Below are 18,281 nucleotides of genomic sequence, written 5' to 3' on the forward strand. Positions count from 1 at the left end.
CACACGGTATACCTCCAGGATATACATGCTGTCACACATGGTATACCTCCAGGATATACCTGCTGCCACACGTGGGATACCACCAGGATATACCTGCTGTCACACACGGGATACCACCAGGATATACCAGCTGTCACACATGGAATACCACCAGGATATACCAGCTGTCACACGCGGGATACCAGAAGGATATACCAGCTGCAACACGTGGGATACCACCAGGATATACCTGCTATCACACCTGGGATACCACCAGGATATACCTGCAGCCACACATGCCAGGCAGGGTAACAACAAGTACTATCTTCAAACGTCCTTGTATAAATCAGCCGAAGATCGAACCACCGACCATCTCTCTCCGGCCTGACGCTCTATCCAGTGTACCACCGAGGCGTTCGCGCAGTTGGTAATATAAATGGCTGGTCAAAAAGTTCTAAGCCTGACTAACTTTCAACTTTGGGCCATAACAAAGTGATGTGAAGTGTATTGAAAAGATTAAGTTGAAAAAAAAAAAATTAAAAACGCTTTCACAATAGTTAGTTCTTTTTTTAGGCTTTTTTTACCAGCATAAAGATAGGATCTCTTCACGTCAGAGACATGAGACGACATATACAGTATTCACAATACGATTACTTTGTGTTAATTACAGATCCCCAAAAGCCACCTCAAAGCTGATAAATCTGTTTTGAAAACGTCAGTGAGTTGGATTTAATTGTAGTATATGCGTGTCACGCTTTGGGACTTCAGGTTTGAATGAATAAATGCCTTCATGTCAAAGTAACTGACTGACTCTCGGTGTTTAACCAGGTAATACAGTACGGCGGTTGCTTAATAGCTTCTCAATGGTTATTCACCAGTGGGCATCCACCCAAGTATGTCCCTTAGTGTATTAACTTCCCTTGGGTGGATGCACCGGCTTCGTTATGCTTATATACTTTACAGTTGTTGATAATGTGTGTCCTGGCGGTTGCCATGTGATGTGTATCCTGATGGTTGCCATATGACGTGTTTGCCGATGGTTGTCAAGGTGATGTGTGTGCTGATGGTTGTCAAGGTGATGTGTGTGCTGATGATGGTCCATGTGATGTGTTTGCTGATGATTGTCAAGGTGATGTGTTTGCTGATGGCCGTCAAGGTGATGTGTTTGCTGATGGTTGTCAAGGTGATGCGTGTCCTAGTGGTTGTCAAGGTGATATGTATCCTGATGGTGGTCCATGTGATGTGTTTGCCGATGGTGGTCCATGTGATGTGTTGCCTGATGGTTGTCAAGGTGGTGCGTGTCCTAATGATTGTCAAGGTGATGTGTGTGCTGATGGTGGTCCATGTGATGTCTTTGCTGATGGTGGTCCATGTGATGTGTTTGCTGATGGTGGTCCATGTGATGTGTGTGCTGATGGTGGTCCATGTGATGTGTTTGCCGATGGTGGTCCATTTGATGTGTGTCCTAATGGTTGTCAAGGTGATATGAGTCCTGATGGTGGTCCATGTGATGTGTGTGCTGATGGTGGTCCATGTGATGTGTTTGCCGATGGTGGTCCATTTGATGTGTGTCCTAATGGTTGTCAAGTTGATATGTATCCTGATGGTGGTCCATGTGGTGCGTTTGCCGATGGTGGTCCATGTGATGTGTGTCCTGATGGTTGTCAAGGTGATGTGTTTGCTGATGGTGGCCCATGTGATGTGTGTGCTGATGGTGGTCCATGTGATGTGTGTCCTGATGGTTGTCAAGGTGATATGTGTGCTGATAGTTGTCATGGTGATGTGTGTCCTAATGGTTGTCAGGGTATTATGTGTGCTGATGGTTGTCAAGGTGATATGTGTGCTGATAGTTGTCAAAGTGATGTGTGTACTGATGGTTGTCAAGGTGATGTGTGTGCTGATGGTTGTCAAGGTGATCTGTGCCCTGATGGCGGTCCAAGTGATGTGTGTCCTGATGTTGATCTACGTGATCTTCTCGTGCGTGGTAACTGTTTCGTCCTTGCAGTATCTCCATTCCGTGGAATTAACATATTTTGACAATAGGTTGGCAGTATCAACCGTAGTAGAAGATACGGCCAGGCAATATATCATATGTGAAGAAACATGCAAGTCCATGATAGCTGTGTGGTGGTTGGTATACCCTAGTGGTATCACATTGGTGGTAGCTGGTATATCAAAGTGGTATAACATGAGTGGTAGCTGGAATATCCTTGTGGTATCACATGGGTGGTAGCTGGTATATCAAAGTGGTATCACATGGGTGGTAACTGGAATATCCTAGTGGTATCACATGGATGGTAGCTGGTATATCCAAGTGGTATCACATGGGTGGTAGCTGGTATATCCAAGTGGTATCACATGGGTGGTAGCTGATATATCAAAGTGGTATCACATGGGTGGTAGCTGGAATATTCTAGTGGTATCACATGGATGGTAGCTGGTATATCCGAGTGGTATCACATGAGCGGTAGCTGGTATATCCAAGTGGTATCACATGGGTGGTAGCTGGTATTTCCAAGTGGTATCACATGTTTGGTAACTGGTATATCCTAATGGTATCACATGTATGGTATGTATGTTTTCACATTTTTTACAACAGCATTCGGGGTAGAATACACCCATATTGAACCATGCTTGTCTCCCTGTAGACATTCCGGGTAGAATACACCAATATTGAACCATGCTTGTCTCCCTGTAGGCATTCCGGGTACAATACACCCATATTGAACCATGCTTGTCTCCTGTAGACATTCCGGATAGAATTCACCAATATTAAACCATGCTTGTCTCCCTGTAGACATTCCGGGTAGAATACACCAATATTAAACCATGCTTGTCTCCCTGTAGACATTCCGGGTAGAATACACCCATATTGAACCATGCTTGTCTCCCTGTACACATTCCGGGTAGAATACATCCCAGAAACTATGCTTGTCTCCTTGGAGCTATTTCAGGATAAAATATATCCATATTGAACCATGCTTGTCTCCCTGTAGGCATTCCGGGTACAATACACCCATATTGAACCATGCTTGTCTCCCTGTAAACGTTCCGGGTAGAATACATCCCTATTAAACCATCCTTGTCTCCCTGTAGACATTCCGGGTAGAATACACCCATATTGATCCATGCTTGTCTCCCTGTAGACATTCCGGGTAGAATACACCAATAATAAACCATGCTTGTCTGCCTGTAGACATTCCGGGTAGAATACACCCATATTGAACCATGCTTGTCTCCCTGTACACATTCCGGGTAGAATACATCCCAGAACATATGCTTGTCTCCTTGGAGCTATTTCGGGATAAAATTCATCCATATTGAACCATGCTTGTCTCCCTGTAGGCATTCCGGGTACAATACACCCATATTGAACCATGCGTGTCTCCCTGTAGGCATTCGGGGTAGAATAATTCCCTATAAAACCATGCTTGTCTCCCTGTAGATATTCCGGGTAGAATACACCCATATTGAACCATACTTGTCTCCCTGTAGACATTCCGGGTAGAATACACCCATATTGAACCATGCTTGTCTCCCTGCAGACGATGCGGGTAGAATGCATCCCTATTAAACCATGCTTTTCTCCCTGTAGACATTCCGGGTAGAATACATCCCAGAAACTATGCTTGTCTCCCTGGAGCTATTTCGGGATAAAATACATCCATATTGAACCATGCTTGTCTCCCTGTAGGCATTCCGGGTAGAATACACCCATATTGAAGCATGCTTATCTCCCTGCAGGCATTCTGGGTAGAATACATCCCTATATCTAGAACCTTGCTTGTCTCCCTCTAGACGTTCCGGGTAGAATGCATCCCTATTAAACCACACTTGTCTCCCTGTAGACATTCCGGGTAGAATACACCCATATTGAACCATGCTTGTCTCCCTGTAGACCTTCCGGGTAGAATATATCCCTATAAAACCATCCTTGTCTCCCTGTAGGCATTCCGGGTACAATACATCCATATTAAACCATGTTTGTCTCCCTGTAGACATTCCGGGTAGAATACACCCATATTGAACCATTCTTGTCTTCCTGTAGACATTCCGGGTAGAATACATCCCTATAAAACCATTTTTGTCCCCCTTTAGACATTCCGGGTAGAATACATCCCTATAAAACCATGCTTGTCTTCCTGTAGAAATTCCGGGTAGAATACATCCCTATAAAACCATCCTTGTCTCCCTGTAGGCTTTCCGGGTGGAATACACCCATATTGAACCACACTTGTCTCTCTGCAGACATTCAGGGTTGAATACATCCCTATAAAATCATGTTTGTCTCCCTGTAGACATTCAGGGTTGAATACATGCCTACAACACAATGCGTGTCTCCCTATAGACATTCGGGGTTGAATACACCCATATTGAACCCTCCCTGTTTCCCTGTAGGCATTCTGGGTAGAATACATCCCTATAAAACCATCCTTGTTTCCCTGTAGACATTCCGGGTAGAATACACCCATATTGAACCATGCTTGTTTCCCTGTAGACATTCCGGGTAGAATACATCCCAGAAACTATGCTAGTCTCCCTGGAGCTATTTCGGGATAAAATACATCCATATTGAACCATGCTTGTCTCCCTTGAGGCATTCCGGATAGAATACACCCATATTGAAGCATGCTTATCTCCCTGCAGGCATTCTGGGTAGAATACATCCCTATATCTAGAACCTTGCTTGTCTCCCTCTAGACGTTCCGGGTAGAATGCATCCCTATTAAACCATGCTTGTCTTCCTGTAGACATTCCGGGTAGAATACATCCCTATAAAACCATCCTTGTTTCCCTGTAGGCATTCCGGGTAGAATACACCCATATTGAACCATGTTTGTCTCCCTGTAGACATTCCGGGTAGAATACATCCTTATAAAACCACGTTTGTCTCCTGTAGACATTCCGGGTAGAATACATCCCTATAAAACCATTTTTGTCCCCCTTTAGACATTCCGGGTAGAATACATCCCTATAAAACCATGCTTGTCTTCCTATAGAAATTCCGGGTAGAATACATCCCTATAAAACCATCCTTGTCTCCCTGTAGGCTTTCCGGGTGGAATACACCCATATTGAACCACACTTGTCTCTCTGCAGACATTCAGGGTTGAATACATCCCTATGAAATCATGTTTGTCTCCCTGCAGACATGCAGGGTTGAATACATGCCTACAAACACAATGCTTGTCTCCCTGTAGACATTCAGGGTTGAATACATCCCTATAACACAATGCGTGTCTCCCTATAGACATTCGGGGTTGAATACACCCATATTGAACCCTCCCTGTTTCCCTGTAGGCATTCTGGGTAGAATACATCCCTATAAAACCATCCTTGTTTCCCTGTAGACATTCCGGGTAGAATACACCCATATTGAACCATGCTTGTTTCCCTGTAGACATTCCGGGTAGAATACATCCCAGAAACTATGCTAGTCTCCCTGGAGCTATTTCGGGATAAAATACATCCATATTGAACCATGCTTGTCTCCCTTGAGGCATTCCGGATAGAATACACCCATATTGAATCATGCTTATCTCCCTGCAGGCATTCTGGGTAGAATACATCCCTATATCTAGAACCTTGCTTGTCTCCCTCTAGACGTTCCGGGTAGAATGCATCCCTATTAAACCATGCTTGTCTTCCTGTAGACATTCCGGGTAGAATACATCCCTATAAAACCATCCTTGTTTCCCTGTAGGCATTCCGGGTAGAATACACCCATATTGAACCATGTTTGTCTCCCTGTAGACATTCCGGGTAGAATACATCCTTATAAAACCACGTTTGTCTCCTGTAGACATTCCGGGTAGAATACATCCTTATAAAACCATTATTGTCCCCCTTTAGACATTCCGGGTAGAATACATCCCTATAAAACCATGCTTGTCTTCCTGTGGACATTCCGGGTAGAATACATCCCTATAAAACCATCCTTGTTTCCCTGTAGGCATTCCGGGTGGAATACACCCATATTGAACCACACTTGTCTCTCTGCAGACATTCAGGGTTGAATACATCCCTATGAAATCATGTTTGTCTCCCTGCAGACATGCAGGGTTGAATACATGCCTACAAACACAATGCTTGTCTCCCTGTAGACATTCAGGGTTGAATACATCCCTATAACACAATGCGTGTCTCCCTATAGACATTCAGGGTTGAATACATCCCTATAACACAATGCGTGTCTCCCTATAGACATTCAGGGTTGCATACATCCCTATAACACAATGCGTGTCTCCCTGTAGACATTCAGGGTTGAATACATCCCTATAACACAATGCGTGTCTCCCTATAGACATTCAGGGTTGAATACATCCCTATAACACAATGCGTGTCTCCCTATAGACATTCAGGGTTGAATACATCCCTATAACACAATGCGTGTCTCCCTATAGACATTCAGGGTTGCATACATCCCTATCACACAATGCGTGTCTCCCTGTAGACATTCAGGGTTGAATACATCCCTATAACACAATGCGTTTCTCCCTATAGACATTCAGGGTTGAATACATCCCTATAACACAATGCGTGTCTCCCTATAGACATTCAGGGTTGAATACACCCATATTGAACCCTCCCTGTTTCCCTGTAGACATTGCGGGTTGAATACATCCCTATAAATCCATGCTTGTATCCCTGTAGACATTCAGGGTAGAATACATCCCAAATTAAAGCATACGTATCTATGGCAATACGGGTAGAAAGCATCACCATATTTGTCACCTGTTTTGCATTTAAGGCATTTAATTTCCCCATTTCATTTTCTGAAGCTTCTTCAGACATGATAACTGGACACATGTCTAATGTTGCTTTGCTTCAAACCACCAGATCGAGTAATACCATTGCGATTATGACACAAGTTGAAACAAGAACACTGTGCACCTTGCAGCAGATTCACTGGTTTGTTGATGTATGTGTGTCATGTAAGAGCTCAATATCACGTGATCTCGTGATGTATCAAACACCTGTTCATCTGACTGCCAGACAGTCAAGACGATCAAGCTGATTTCTGCGTTGTCATCGCTCGGTGTTTTATGTGAGTAGTTTTTTAGTGTTTATAGAAAACCTTCAACGTATTAGTGTGTTTACAACTCACATTGAACAGACGGGTATATATGTAGGCTACCAATGCAAGGTCACTATTACTTGTACGTTTCATGACAGAACTTGTAGGAATGTGAGGACATTTTCTTATGGATGGGTCGAAAATAGCATAACATTTTTGTTTTGTTTAAGTGGTGAGTATGTTTTTAACATAGTAGTTTGTTAACTGAGATTGACAATGAAGGACCAACTCTGAAGTTTCAGAGGTTTTCAGAGGTGGACAAACCAAACAAAGTATATGTACAAATCATCGATTGTAGAGAACACTGCACACATTCTCATTTTGCAAGTGTCGATAGGTCCAAACTGGTTTGGCTTTTAAAAAAGAAAGTAATTATCCCTGTAAGATGTTTAGTCAGCACAGTGTGAAGCGGCTTTATGGTAGCAGGGTTTGAAAGTGCTGGGCTGATATAGTCTGAAGAAACGATAGGGACGCTACAGCATCCTCAGCAAAGTGCAAACTGACAGATGGTTCGAAAATATTTCCGAAACTCTATACTCTACACTATCCAGGAATATAAGTCTTGACTAGTATGGAGTGTTTTATCAAAGTTAGCAAGTCGCATGTTCTTCATGATGTTTGAAAAATGCAAGGATTTAAAAAGTAAGCTTACACAAATACCATTTTCATAATATATAACTCTCGCTTGACTTAAGCCTCCTTCGAGACATAGAATCTGCTTTCATAACGTCCTTGCACTGACATACTTGCTGAACAGCTCCTCTCCGCATCACTTACCCCATACAAATTCTTTGCATTGTCATTTTCCTATGTTTCTTTAAGCAGAAACATCCAATTATAAGGACACGCTCTGAATACGTGACCATAGGAAGAAAGCCGTAGTGTTCCGCAGACGGAGCAGATAAACAAACGTCGTTATGTGACTCTGTGTCATACTGACGGTGACAGACCTATAAAGTTGTTATTCGGATACAGATGACAGTTGTGGGTAAAATTGAAAAAAGGATTATCCTGAATATACTTAGTCCTGTTTCTACGGTGACCCATAAGGGACATGGAGTCTGTTTTTCAATATTTTGATATTTCACTTACTGTTATCGTAACCTTTTGCAAATTAACACGATTTGTCATACAAATATGTGATGTATCGTGTATAAAGTAGATATTGAATCGCTGAAAAGTGAAGCCAATAACTGAAATGAAAATGTCAAAAACAAAAACGAAAAAGTCAAAAACCAAAATGTAAATGTCAAAAACAAAAACGAAAATGTCAAAAACAAAAGCGAAAATGTCAAAAACTAAAATGAAAATACAGAAAACTATTTCCACCGCCGTGAAAAGTATTCTCACCGCGGTGATAATATTTCAACCGAGTTGGGAATATTATCACCGCGGTGGAAATAGTTTTCTGTATTTTAATTTTCGTTTTTGTTTTTGAAATTTCCATTTTAGTTTTTGACATTTTCGCTCGAAATTTCAGCGATTTAATAGCTACTTGAAAGTACATTTTCCATGTTTTCGGTTGTTTTTATACATGGTTTATCACATATTTGTATGAAAATTGTTTTAAATTGCAATAATGTAAGGTTACTATAAAAGTAAGTGAAATATAATAATATTGAAAAACAGACTCCATGTCCCTTATGGGCCACCATATGTTTCCAAGCTTACTTAATTCTAAATATGAGATATCTACACTGTAACTCGCACATAACAATGAAGAGCAAGGCGTGGTGTATTTCACTTTATTACTTGCCCGTGAAGAGATCACCCGTTTAATAAACATGCAGCTGTATTACACATTGTGTTATACCAAAACGCGTGCTTATGTACTCTCGGAACACGTCACACGAACAAATATTGTTGATAGATCACTGAGAGGAGCTTATGTACACTCGATGACCCCAGCAACCTTGTTGCTAGGCTGACGCCACATTGCATTGTTTCGCCGATGGATCTTGCAACAAAATTCCACAAATTACGTCATCGGGAATTGTGACGTTATTGTAAACTTTGAGGCACAGGGCCACGGATAGCCATACTATACTGACTGTACTGATTACATTAAACATTTTTTTAATGTAATCAGTACAGTCAGTATAGTATGGCTATCCGCGGCCCTGTGCTTTGAGGTGCAAGACCCGTTCCACAAGGCGATCGTATTGTTGCGAAACGACAGTCGTTAGTCTAAGTTAGAGTATGTGAGTTGCGATAGTCCTAGCCCTACGATAATTTTGTGAATTCTAAAGGTGGACCGTAGAATGGTATTAAATTCATACGTTTCACCTTTTGACGTGTTTGAAGTATAATTCTGTTAAACTCAATTGGACTATGCCGTGGATCGTAGGTGTCAGCCTATTCATACTCAACAGTATAATTCTAAAAACGTTATAAATGGCAAGTAATAAATAAAATATTAAACTCGCTCCCGTGTAAAACCAATTTTATGAAACGAGTGAATAGTTGTGGTATCTGACTCGCTTTCGCTCGTCAGATACCACAACTATTCACGAGTTTCATAAAATTGGTATTACACGGGAGCTTGTTTAGCATTCTATATATAAAACATTGTTCTATCGCGGCGTCATTTCTGAAGATTCGAACATACGCTCGAAACTAGATGACGTAAATTGTACGACGCTATTTGTGAGGGTAGTGAGTTGTTCCTCTTTGATGTAGCTTGGCACAACGTAGATAAACGCAATAGCCGAACTATCGCGCATCCAAAAGTGGAGGAGATTTGGCAACCTGCAGTGGGGGGAAAGGTACAGATAAATGGCCGTCAATTGTGTTGGTGTTTGTTGTGAGTGTGTATTCAGGAAATACCAAACTTAACCTCCTGTTCACAAAATGGACTTGTCCGACATTGCCGACGGATTGTATTCAGAGAGTATTCAGATACGGGTAAATAGTTATAAACTTGTATATTTTATGAACATAATTAAAGATGTGACCCGTGTAGATCCAGGTAGAATAGATCTTCAGCAACCCATGCTTGCCGTAAAAGGCGACTATGCTTGTCGTAAGAGGCGACTAACGGGATCGGGTGGTCCGTCTCGCTGACTTGGTTTATGCATGTCATCGATCCCAATTGCGTGGATCGATGCTCAAGATGTCAATCACTGGATTGTATGGTCCAGACTCACTCGATTATTTACAGACCGTCGTCATATAGCTGGAATATTGCTGAGTGCGGCGTAAACAACGAACAAACAAACATTAAAGATGTTGATATATCATATAAGAAATAAACGACTCGTGGCCTTGTTCGTCTTGCAATAAAACACTGCAGGGGGAATATACCACTCGGGCTGCACCCACTTCCACTCGTCGTTTATTTCATACGTATGTTTTGGATATTATTGTGGTAAGTTGGGCAATTACGCTATATCGTTGCTTAAAGGGCAAGTTCACACGGAAATTAACCTTTTTTTCTTGTACTTTTTCCACATTAAAAGTGTTAACCTAGAAGTGTCATAGACATAAATATAAAAATATCACAATTAATTAACATTTTTTTCGCATTAAAACGATTTATATTTTTCACATTTACCAAGTGTTCTATTTCCACAACAAAAACACCATGGCTTATGCCCCTTGCAATATGACGTCATTGGTGCTAATTGATAAACATTATGACGTCATCATGCTATGTTAGAGCCGCTTCACGTGGTGTAGGTACAGGTGTGTGATTCTAGCGTCTCAGATGCCAGCCAGCATAGTGTTATGCTGAGTCACCACTGCGCCGGAGTGTGTCGAAGGCCATGTTGTTTTACCGCAAACTGGTACTTGATATCTTTTGCGTTGAGAATAGACAGGGATCCAGTTGAATTGGCACCAATTACGTCATAATCTAAGGGGGATAACTCAGGCCTGTTTAGCTCGAAAAACGAAGGCCTCATAACGGCATATCATTTTCACACTATTGTGAGCTTCCTACTTTCACTGTGAAAAAAATGAGTGTATATTTTCAAACACAGATACTAATTAATTCTAAAATTGCGTTTTGTTTAGAAAAAGAAAGAAAGTGATTTTTGCGTGTACACTTCCCCTTTAATATCATATACGCTTCTGATAAGAAAATCACTACCAAACACTGACGAAGACATTCAAATAGACAAACATTCTGTTCATTGAAGCCTTGACGCATTTTAATGATGCGGCAGTTCTTAATTCAGTTCTATGTTTAGAATAACCTGACCTGTCAACATGTGTAATAACCATGGTACGTTATGACGTGACCTAAATGGGAACTCTCTTGCAGAAAAGACACAATGGCAAAGGAAAAGATTCACATCAGTATCGTTGTGATCGGCCATGTGGACTCGGGGAAGTCCACGACCACTGGTCATCTCATCTACAAGTGTGGAGGGATTGACAAAAGGGCCATTCAGAAGTATGAGAAGGAAGCACAGGAGGTAGTATGCATTAACATTAATTTCACACAGGTCAAAGATGCAGGTACATTGGCCAATCTCATTAAAATCAGATCTTAGTTCCCGTTATTGCTAAACAAAGTACCTTGGCACGCCAGGAGATTTCGTGAAACAATTAAAACTGTTTATCATCCAAAACTGGCTCCCACAGGAGATATCGCTTGGATGAGATCGAGCGATTTATTACTTGCCCGTGAAGAGATCACCCGTTTAATAAACATACAGCTTTATTACACATTGTGTAATACCAAAACGCGTGCTTATGTACTCTCGGAACACATTTCACGAACAAATATTGAAAGCTCTCAACATCCCTTGGCTTATTCAACGACATTGCGTGTGGAGTTGATAGATCACTGAGAGGAGCTTATGCACACTCGATGACCCCAGCAACCTTGTTGCTAGGCTGACGTCACATGGCATTGTTTCGCCGATGGATCTTGCATCAAAATTCCACAAATTACGTCATCGGGTATTGTGACGTTATTGAAAACTTTGAGGTGCAAGGCCCGTTCCACAAGGCGATCGTATTGTAGCGCAACGACAGTCGTTGGTCTTAGTTAAAGTATGTGAGATGCGAAAGTCTTAGCCCTACGATAACTTTGTGAATTCTAAAGGTAGACCCGTTGTATGGTATTAAATTCATACGTTTCAACTTTTGACGTGTTTGAAGTATTATTCTGATAAACTCATGTCGTGGATCATGTAGGTGTCAGCCTATTCGTACTCAACAGTATAATTCAAAAAACGTTATAAATTGCAAGTAATAAATAGATTACTAAACTCGCTCCCGTGGAAAACCAATTTTATGAAACGAGTGAATAGTTGTGGTATCTGACTCGCTTTCGCTCGTCAGATACCACAACTATTCACTCGTTTCATAAAATTGGTATTACACGGGAGCTCGTTTAGTATTCTATATATCTACACTGTAGATATCGCTGCAATGAAATTACATCACAATGCTTTGCAGACCATTGTGACGTCACTGGTTACCAAGACGTCACAATCAAATGACATCACAAATGGCTCTGCTACTGAAGCTGTTTGCAGTACTTTTTACACTGAAGACACTGCTAATTACTGTCTACAAATTGAAAAAGTTGAAAGAATGATAAATAAAATCTCACCCTCGTGTCTTTTGATATTAAATATATAAACACTCGTTGATAAAAGTGGCAAAAATCCTCGGCAAGCCTCGGAATTTTTACACTTTTATCAACTCGTATTGATATATTTGATATCAAAAGACACTCGGTGAGATTCTCTATTTGTATACATTCCACTTCTGTAATATTATGCTGTGTATACATTATGGACACAAACTATCTATGTGTTACGTTTGTAAACAGTGTATCAGTTAGATGCGAGCTTTTCACCAATAGAATGTTCCTGGTCGTGATTTCTTTAAAAACACATTCACTCCCAGGAACATCAATGCAACATTTATCTTATAAAATAACTTATCTAGTCTCCATTGCCAGTCATTGTGACTCCATTCTGTCATATGTGTTCGGGTACCTAATGCTAGATAATATAAAGCCTAGACATAAACTCAGCCACCAATACAATAAACATTTCTATCCAGTATATCGATATTATTCGCTACATTATAAACCAAGCTAAACTGTAGCTATACTCTGATGCAGATTGGCAAGGGGTCCTTCAAGTATGCCTGGGTTTTGGACAAACTGAAAGCCGAGAGAGAAAGGGGTATCACTATCGATATTGCTCTGTGGAAGTTTGAGACAACTAAGTACTATATCACCGTCATTGACGCTCCAGGACACAGAGACTTCATCAAGAACATGATCACTGGAACTTCACAGGTAAGCGGGAGATCAGCGGGTAATGTGCATTTGTTGCATTTATTAAGGAGTATGTAATGTTGTTCAATATATTATCCATGTCTTTGTAAAATGACTGGAAATACATGAGATGACTACTAAAACAACCAGAGTTGGTCAACCATTGCTCGCAATCTGATTGGTCTAATAACGTAACCTTCCGGAGTGCGGAAGGTCATGGGTTCAATCAAGACGTTAAAAGATGGTACTTGTTGCTACCCTGCCTGTCGCTCGGCATTAAGGCTACAAGGACTAGAGTCTATATACTGTGTCCGGTTGAGGTATTCAAGTTAAAAACCATGCGGCATGGTAGCTCAGTGTGCTAGCACAATAAAAATCGGAATTAGTCCGGACAAGCAGCCACACACGCGTGCAAGCACGTGCAATAATCCTGGAGAGAGAGGGGAAGGGGAGCGAGAGAGTAGAGGGAGAGAGAGAGGGGGGGAGAGAGGGAGGGGGGAAATCGGAGAGAGAGGGGAGAGAGAGAGAGAGAGAGAGAGTGAGAGAGAGAGAGAGAGAGAGAGAGAGAGTTGGTGTTTTTACGTTTTACCTGTGATGTTTTCACCTAACTAAAGGTACCTCATATTTTCCATTATGTCTTTCTCTTTGCAGGCTGACTGTGCTGTTCTCATTGTGGCATCGGGAACAGGAGAGTTCGAAAGTGGAATATCCAAAACTGGCCAGACAAGAGAACATGCTCTGCTTGCCTACACGCTGGGGGTAAAACAAATGATTGTTGGCGTGAATAAGATGGACACTACGGAACCACCCTTTTCTGAAAGGAGGTTTCAGGAAATTGTCACCGAGGTTAAAACCTACTTGAAAAAGGTTGGCTTTGATCCTAAATCAGTGGCATTTGTTCCTATCTCTGGTTGGCATGGGGACAACATGCTTGAAGAAAGTGAAAACATGCCTTGGTATAAAGGTTGGTCCATCGAGAAAAGTATTGGTAATAAACAAGTAAAAGCTTCAGGAAGAACGCTTTTCGAAGCCCTTGATAGCATCGTACCTCCCGAAAGACCGGTTCAAAAACCTCTACGCCTCCCACTTCAAGACGTCTATAAGATTGGAGGTGAGTGTGTGCTGTATTCTTATTGCCATGGTTAAAACACCTTTGTACCAAAAACGTCATATGTATACTTTCTAAAGGCATTTTGTTCTATGCTAATATTTTTAAAATTCCACAGAACGTGGGAGGTCAATGAGTATATTATACTCATTATATTATTTTCATTTTTATTAGAATAGACATTGTTTTGGAAGTGATTGCAGAGGCGGATACAGCTTTTTTGAAAAGGGGGGGGGGGGGCACAACTAAGATCTATTTATAGTCTTTGGTGGTAATTTATGCGGAAATAAAGATTTTTTTCGAAAAATAAATCTATCAAACCCTTTCTGATTATATGTATCATTATCTCCAAATTAAAATCGAGGACATTTACATTGTTTTTTCGGTCAGGTATTGGAACTGTACCAGTGGGCAGAGTAGAAACAGGAGTTCTGAAGCCTGGAATGATCGTTACGTTTGCCCCTGCTAACATCACAACAGAGGTAACACGTCTTCGGTACTTCTACAGTGCCGCCTCTTCTTGAGTATAAAACGAATTTCTTTCATTAAGGTTTCATATATGATTTGAGTTTCTACGTTTAATCCATGGTGATATTTCAGGTCAAGTCAGTAGAGATGCACCACGAATCACTGACTGAGGCCTTACCTGGGGACAATGTCGGCTTCAACGTCAAGAACATCTCCGTCAAGGATATACGTCGAGGAAACGTAGCTGGTAATAGCAAGGACGACCCACCAGTCACAGCAGAGTGTTTCGATGCTCAGGTAAATGGTAATTTAGGACTTCCATAATGTTGCTTTCTGAACCAAAGATATTTTGTCTTAATGTTTAAAAAGAAAATAAGTCAATATTATTGACACACCAAGACCTTCTTCCATCATAGTAGTGAGTGAGTATGGTTTTAGCAATATTCCAGCAATATCATGACGGGGGACACTAGAACATAGGCTTCACACATTGTACCCATGTCGGGAATCGAACCCGGATCTTCGGCGTGACCGCTCCCCACATCATAGTAATGCATGCCTCGCCACATATAATACCACACTACACCACATCACAGCAGATCACTACACACCCCATCATGCAAGCTAAACTCTGCAACATGTCCATCTTTTGTCGTTTTAATTTTATCACACAAACTATCCTTCTTTACAGGTGATTGTTCTGAACCATCCCGGACAGATCGCTGCTGGCTACTCCCCAGTACTGGATTGCCACACAGCACACATCGCATGTAAGTTCGCGGAACTTAAAGAGAAAGTGGACCGTAGGAATGGCAAGAAGTTAGAAGAAAATCCAAAGTTCTTGAAGTCTGGAGACGCTTGCATCATAAATCTGATACCATCCAAACCAATGTGCGTAGAGCCATTTGCCAAATTTGCTCCACTGGGCAGGTTTGCTGTCCGCGATATGCGACAGACGGTGGCCGTTGGAGTCATCAAGGAGGTGACCCAGAAGAAAGGAGGCCTGGGTAAAGTGACCAAAGCTGCCAAGAAAGCTCTGTAGCTTGTACCGTTCTGATAGAAATTGAGCAGATTTCAGCTAAAATCTTAACTTATCACATCACTATAAGCAAATAGTACAGCATTTCTTCATCTAAAGTATAAAGTGAAGAGTTCAGGAGGAGCAAGGACTCGCAATGTAGTGTGTTACTAAGCTGATATATCTCTGTCTTAGCTACCCTATCATGCATTTAACACATATGTTATAATTCCCATAAACCATTCAGACGGCTCTTTTTAAACAATTTGAAGAATCAGGTTCTGAGGAGGCGAAGAATATTCTAAAACTGGTGGCAGCTCAGGAAAACAATAATTTTCAACAGATTATTCTATAGTTATTTACATATTTTGGGAACAAATGTCTTCTTTCTATTCATTGATAAAAAAGTATTAGAACACTGCATTTATTGCCTATTAGAAGTAAGTTTCCGATAGATTCATTTGAGATTAATTTGTTATAATACAAACAAAGCAACAATGTGTTTTTTTCAATGAAAATGCTTCTCACTACCTATTTATTTGCCAAAATTATGCTGAGATTAGATCTGAAAGCTATTATTATGTTACGTCAAAATAGACAAAGAAATACTGCTGAATGTCGTTGACATATCATTTCTTCTCAAGGAGCAAACAAAATGTCTAACCATGCACTCTGATATATATCTCACCAACAACCGTTTATCTTTGATGTACCACATGTGACTTAATATCAAGTTTATACTACTTATACAATATATACTACTGCTGCTGGTTCGAACTTTGATGGGGAGGGATATTTATGTAGACTCTGCCTGTTATCAATCCCCTTTCACTGTACCAAGTGCAAATAAATATTGTTTAAAAAAACAAAAACAATGTGTCATCAAAAGGTCATACAACATTGCCCTTATTAATCAGTGCATCAAATATTGATGTCGGAATGAATAAACAAGTAGTGTATATCTGATTGTGTTTTATTTTTGCTGTAATCACTTTCTATATTCATACTTTCCACTAATTGTTTACCCATTTCAAATTGCATATTCTTGTGGCAGTTTTTCTTGATCCATTCAGTATATTGGCGAGAAGAAAAACACGCTAATGTTCGTTTAAAGTATTTAAATATCCAAGTGAAAGTGTTGTAAACATGCGCACTGTAGTCGGATTCCAAAACAAAACTGTTTGAGGGCGTGGACTTAAGCTACCGGCGCAAGGTTGCAGTTGTGCGTGACGATTGTTTTATATTGCTTGCAGTATCTACTTCTACCTATCCATCTAGATTGGAGATTTAACGTGCGCTTTCCGCATATGGAAATGTAAAACGATACATCCCTCGTATTTCGCACCCTCGGCTGCACTTATACTATTGTGGGAAAAGGCGTAAAGAATATATTTTGTACAAATAAATCTATATATGTAAACAAAATCGTTTTATTTTTTATACAGACTATGTCTGGTGTCTGCCATGGTCAGGAGATGGAACAGGCTATACTATAATCCCCCATTGTTAAGCCAATTAACACCAGTGTTACAACTGACTGCATTTGAGCTCAAATGGGTGATTTTGAGCCGGTGTCTTCGCGTCACGCCGACCTTTAGAGAGAAGAAAGAAAAAGAAGAAGAAAATGGTTTTATTAGAGTGTCACATGCTGCAGTACAAAATATATGGACATATAAACATTTCATTAAAAACAGCACCCGGCCAGTTGGCCTACGAGACACTAAGTACATAATGGTACATTAAGACATTTGGGGTCGAAATTAAGGTCGGCAAAACGCGAATAGTTGCAGTTGGGTTCTTAACTGGGGATTAAGAGAACAAAGTGATTAACGCGTGTGATTTTAACTTTTAATCCGGATTATCTGTATGGTAGGACTGAATTCGGTTTCAGGCGAACATTTGTGAGAAAACTTTGAGCCGACTTTGAACTAATCAATGAATGCCTGTCAGGGATTAATCCCCTGAGTAGACAACTGAGGTCATCTTCAATGTTGTTACTTATTAGGGCAGAAGTTGACATAAGTTATGGACACGGTAATCAAACGGATGAGAAGCCAGAAAAAGCACCGTAATGCGAGGTGGAAGCAGGTAGACTATAGACGCCGGTCTGATCGGTAACTGGCTCAGCGGGTCAAACACCAGCACCCCCTTTTAAACCTAATTGGTTTGCTTGAATTGTTTGCTTGGAAGACGATTTCATCGGTCAATTTTTATCTTCTCTTTTACACTATTTTTGCTTTGCAAATTTGAATTTCGTCAATTTGTGACTGAGTGTACCCCAAGGTACAAAAGTCTGTGAAGTTGGTCTGTTGAGCTGACTTGCCACAATGAGTGAGTTAAAATTTTAAGTCACATCGGCAATACTTCAGCCATATCGTGATTATCC

At 40.9% G+C, this 18,281-nt stretch overlaps 1 protein-coding gene across 1 annotated transcript; it reads left to right on the top strand.

The window, feature by feature from the left end:
* Nucleotides 1–6,881: 6,881 nt before the first annotated feature.
* LOC124110956 (elongation factor 1-alpha-like) lies at nt 6,882–17,320 on the top strand. The gene is made up of 7 exons (XM_048394864.1): nt 6,882–7,027; nt 11,322–11,475; nt 13,143–13,322; nt 13,953–14,412; nt 14,800–14,891; nt 15,010–15,174; nt 15,569–17,320. Exons 2-7 carry the CDS (start codon nt 11,332–11,334, stop codon nt 15,917–15,919), a joined length of 1,392 nt encoding a protein of 463 aa, XP_048250821.1. The 5' UTR covers nt 6,882–7,027; nt 11,322–11,331; the 3' UTR covers nt 15,920–17,320.
* The last annotated feature ends 961 nt before the right edge of the window (nt 17,321–18,281 follow it).

This window comes from Haliotis rufescens, unplaced genomic scaffold, assembly GCF_023055435.1.
Source record: "Haliotis rufescens isolate VD_foot unplaced genomic scaffold, xgHalRufe1.0.p SCAF_1, whole genome shotgun sequence".
NCBI lineage: Eukaryota > Metazoa > Mollusca > Gastropoda > Lepetellida > Haliotidae > Haliotis > Haliotis rufescens.